The sequence below is a fragment of the Heliangelus exortis genome, chromosome 12 (assembly GCF_036169615.1).
Source record: "Heliangelus exortis chromosome 12, bHelExo1.hap1, whole genome shotgun sequence".
NCBI lineage: Eukaryota > Metazoa > Chordata > Aves > Apodiformes > Trochilidae > Heliangelus > Heliangelus exortis.
The window spans coordinates 4,194,824-4,199,328 of NC_092433.1; the positions used below are offsets into that span (position 1 = coordinate 4,194,824).

Genomic DNA, 4,505 nt, shown 5'->3' on the forward strand with positions numbered 1-4,505 from the left:
TAATAGCACTGGCTCCATTTCCTCTGGTGATCTTAACGCTTTGCCACTTAGGTTGTACGCCCAGCTTCTCACCATTCCTGTTGTCCTGCTATTGAAATTGATGCTCTTGTATCCGTTAGACATTTTATCAATTGCTCTACAGGACCAATTAGAATCAGAACACATTCTGCTTACATGATGGGTCTAGCTTCATATTCTGAGGGCAAATTAGTTATTGGGATCAGATTGAATGGTGCAATTTTTTACACCTGGAGGTGGCCAGTCCAGTCCCCCTGGGCCCATGCAGGTGCGAGATCACTCCCGTTCGTGACATTGGGTCCAACATCCCTACAGCTCGGCCCCAGCACTGAGGGCCGAGAGAAGCAACCCCACCCAGGCATCAGGAGGGGCATCCCACAGCTCCCTCTCTTCTGAGACAGCAGCCCCAGCTCTGTCAGCGACCTGACATCAGGAGCCTCCTGAAGCTTCCCAGGACTTGAGAGCGGCAGCCACTCCAGACTCCCTGGCCCGTACGGGGGCAAGATCGCTCCTCTTCATGACATCGGGCCCAAAACACAGACACCAATGACAGAGGTGACCTGCCCGTGTCTGGGGTGCACAGGTGCTGATGTCACAGAAGCCATTGTGACCCACAGGGCCAAGCCACCTATTAAAGGACACTGGGCTCAGGACAGGTGTCAGTGCGACCTGGTGAGGTGAGGAGAGCACACGGGAGGGACGGGGCTGTTGCGGGGCTGCCAGGGGAGAAGGGGGACCCCACACGGAGGGGCTCTGGGTCGGTGCCACGAGCTCACCCGCCTCTTGCTTCTCCCTCACAGTGACCAGAGGAGCACTTCTTGGAGATAGCTCAGCGCTTCTAGAAGAGTTATTCTCCCGACGCTCAACGCTGACGTGCACCATGTCTGCGAGCACAGAGCGAGGTGAGAGCAAAGTGTCCCTCCCGCAGCCCGGCAGAGGGGCTGTGGGGACACTCAGCGTGGGGCCGAGAGCGGCAGAGGGGGAAGCCGGAGCTCCCCAACCACCCCGGGGCAGGGATCCTCCTTCCCTCGGCAAGCGGGAGCCAGGCTGGGCAGGGGGGCAGCTACTGGGACCCCCCTGCCTGCAGTGTCCCCTCTTCTCCAAGACTTTGAGAGCCCTGCCCCTCAGCTGGGCAGGGACAGAGCAGGTCCCGGGGACAATCACTCAGAGACGCTTCCCCTGGCCCCTCAGAGCTGCTCATTCCCGGTGACATTTGCTCTCTCCCCTCCAGTGTGCGCGCTGTGTGGCCGGGCAGAGAGCAGCAGCCCCTACATCTGTGGTCCCATGCTGGAGGCACACGGGATCTGTGGCCATACCTATTGCCTGGTGAGTTACCCTGGGGCTCCCTCTGGCGTTCCAACAGGCAGTCCCTGCCTCGCTCCCCTCAACAGCTCCTTGTCTTCTCCCTTCTGCAGCTGCTTGCCAACGGCCTCTTCGAGCACGGCATTCAGACAGGACATCGACGATGGGATTTTCCCATTGAAAATATTCGAAGTGTAATTGAGGAAGCAGCACAGAAGGTGAGAACCTAACAAAAACCAGGGAGATTTGTGCCAGGAAATGCTTAGAAAAGCTTAGCGCAAACCCCAGGAAAGAAATCCCAGGCCTGAGGCTGCCGCTGATGGGGGCTGCTGTGCTCTTTCCAGCGCTGCTTTGTCTGCAGTGAGAGCGGGGCCAGCATCACCTGCCGTGAGAGTGGGTGCGACCGCAGCTTCCATCTCCCCTGTGCCATGGAGGGTGAATGCATCACCCAGTTCATTCCTCCATTCAGGTATCTCTGCTCCCTTGCTCCCTTGTTCCCTTCCTCCCAGGAAGAAGAACCCAGCACTGCTCACCGCCCATCCCTTTCCTCTTTTCCCCAGGTCCTTCTGCTGGGACCACCGCCCACAGGTGGCACTGGATGTGGCCCCCGGGGACAACACCAGCTGCGTCATCTGCATGGAGCCCGTGGGAGACAGACTCTCCTACAGCACCATGGTGTGCCCAGCATGCAGAACTGCCTGGTTCCACAGGAGCTGCATCCAAGTAGGAGCCATTCCCTCACCTGGGCAGCACAGCAGTCTCTCTGCAGCTCCAGGGCCTCACTCAGTCTCCTTCTGCTTCTCCTACAGGAGAACGCTATACACGCTGGTATTGTGTGTTTTGTGTGCCCGGCCTGCAGAGAAAGGAATGTCTTCATTGTGGTAATGCTGGTTATGGGAATCCTGATCCCATTAAGGTTGGTGTCCTTCTGCACAGCTCAAAAGTCTCACTGTGGTGTTCCAGGGGCTGTCCCAGCAGTCCTGGCCATCCACTGTCCCCTGAGTCTGGGCTTCAGCTTCCTGGAGGACTGGGAAAGAGGGCAGCAGGGAAGAGAAGGGATGCCCTGAATCTGGTCTATGCTGGGGCAGCAGGGACTCATCAATTTTGCTTTCTCCATTAGTCTGCCATCGTGGATCACAGATCCTTCTCCAGCATCAGAGGAGAGGCACAGCCACTGTGATGCCAGGGAGTGCCTTTGCCCAGGAGGCAGGGAGCAGGTGGAGGAAGAGGGGTAAGTTGCCCAAGCTGCACCCTGGGGCTCTGCACGGGATCTGTCTCACCAAGGACAGGAAGCAGAAGGACAAAGAACAAGAGCTATGCTGGACAATCCTGTGCTACAGCCACTTTGTCCTCACAGTCATCAATCCATTTGCTTCCCCAGGCCCTGGCAACTGCTCCTGTGCTGCTCCTGTGCTGCCGAGGGCACCCACAGAGCCTGCTCCAGTTTGGGGGACAGCACAACCAGCTGGCAGTGCGCCGGCTGTGCTGGCCCCAGCATTGGTAAGTGGCAAAGCAGCCGGGTGCCCCCCTGGGCAAAGGCAGGGCCCAGGCTGGGCTTGGCAGAGCCTTTGTGCTTCGGGAGGGCTGGGGGCCCCACTCTGGGCTGCCCTGACTCAGGCTTGAGGGACCATTCCCTTGACTTTCCTGCTTCCCCTTACAGCATCCAGCGTCACCGCGGTGCTTGGTGGCTCCAGCTCCCCAAGCCAGGAGGAGGGGGGGGCCTCCCGCAGCTCCCCAGGCCAGGAGGCAGCAGGGGCCTCCAGCATCACGCCAAGCCAGGAGGAGGGGAGGGCCTCCAGCATCTCCCCAAGCCAGGAGGAAGCAGGCGCCTCCAGCATCACGCCAAGCCAGGAGGAGGGGAGGGCCTCCAGCATCTCCCCACGCCAGGAGGAAGCAGGCGCCTCCAGCATCACCCCAAGCCAGGAGGAGGGGGGGGCCTCCTGCAGCTCCCCAAGCCAGGAGGCAGCAGGGGCCTCCCACAGCTCCACAGCGCTCGAGAGTGGCCGCCGCTCCACTCCCACAGGGCCCATGCGGGTGCGAGATCGCTCTCGTTCTCGACGTCGGGCCCAAAATCCCTACACCCGGCCCAGACAACGCCGTGACAGGAGGCACTCAGCAGCACCACAGGCAGACAGCAGCGAGAGCAGCTCCCCAGGCCAGGCAGCATCAGAGGCCTCCAGCCCATCTCGAGTGCTCCAGAGCGGCCGCCACTCTAGGTATTCTGGGTCTGTACGGGTGCAAGATCGCTCCCGATCGGGACGTCGGGCTCAAACTCCTGACAGCCAGCCCAGACAACGCCGTAGCAGGAGCCGCACAGCAGCACCAAGGGCTGAGAGCAGCTCCCCAAGCCAGGAGGCTGCAGGGGCCTCCCGCAGCTCCCCAGCGCTCGAGAGCGGCCGCCGCTCCACTCCTACGGGGCCCATGCGGGTGCGAGATCGCTCTCGTTCGCGACGTCGCGCCCAAAATCCCTACACCCGGCCCAGACAACGCCGTGACAGGAGGCACTCAGCAGCACCGCAGGCTGACAGCAGCGAGAGCAGCTCCCCCAGCCAGGTAGCATCAGAGGCCTCCAGCCCATCTCGAGTGCTCCAGAGCGGCCGCCGCTCCACGCGTTCTGGGTCTCTACGGCTGCAAGATCGCTCCCGATCGGGACGTCGGGCTCAAACTCCTGACAGCCAGCCCAGACAACGCCGTGGCAGGAGCCGCAGAGCAGCACCAAGGGCCGAGAGCAGCTCCCCCAGCCAGACGGCAGCAGGGGCCTCCCGCAGCTCCACAGCAGGCAACAGCGGCCACCGCTCCAGGACTGGGCCCGTGCGGGTGCGAGATCGCTCACGTTTGCAACGTCGAGCCCAAAGACCATACAGCAGGCACAGATGACACCTTGGCCGGAGCTGCAAAGTAGCACAGAGGGCTGGGAGCAGCAACCCCAACACGGCACCAACGGGGACATCCCACAAATCTGTACAGCGGCCAAGGCAATGAAAGACATGACATGTGCCATCTATTATTAAAGCTGTTGTTATAGCTGTTAACCTCTGCACTGGCAGGTTCCACGGTCATGTCTTTGCTTCCTCCTCCGCCACTCCCTTTGTCCAGGGGCAGCATTAAGGGCCTCTGTCCAGAGCATGGCTTCTCCCCGGGGCTTGGCTGCCCCTTCCCTGGACTTCCCGCCTTGCAGGCTGGCC

General features: G+C 61.1%; 1 protein-coding gene across 1 annotated transcript; it reads left to right on the forward strand.

Moving 5' to 3' along the window:
* Window positions 1–41: 41 nt before the first annotated feature.
* Window positions 42–4,197, forward strand: LOC139801781 (pineapple eye protein-like). The gene is made up of 10 exons (XM_071756445.1): window positions 42–695; window positions 819–920; window positions 1,250–1,344; window positions 1,434–1,538; window positions 1,665–1,789; window positions 1,881–2,043; window positions 2,130–2,236; window positions 2,441–2,551; window positions 2,702–2,820; window positions 2,981–4,197. Exons 2-10 carry the CDS (start codon window positions 899–901, stop codon window positions 4,195–4,197), a joined length of 2,064 nt encoding a protein of 687 aa, XP_071612546.1. The 5' UTR covers window positions 42–695; window positions 819–898.
* Window positions 4,198–4,505: the final 308 nt, after the last annotated feature.

Coding starts and splice junctions, on each gene's coding strand:
- LOC139801781 (XM_071756445.1), top strand. CDS start 899: ATGTCTGCGAGCACAGAGCGAG. Junction 2,237..2,440: donor GGAATCCTGATCCCATTAAG/GTTGGTGTCCTT, acceptor TTTCTCCATTAG/TCTGCCATCGTGGATCACAG. Junction 2,821..2,980: donor CTGTGCTGGCCCCAGCATTG/GTAAGTGGCAAA, acceptor TTCCCCTTACAG/CATCCAGCGTCACCGCGGTG.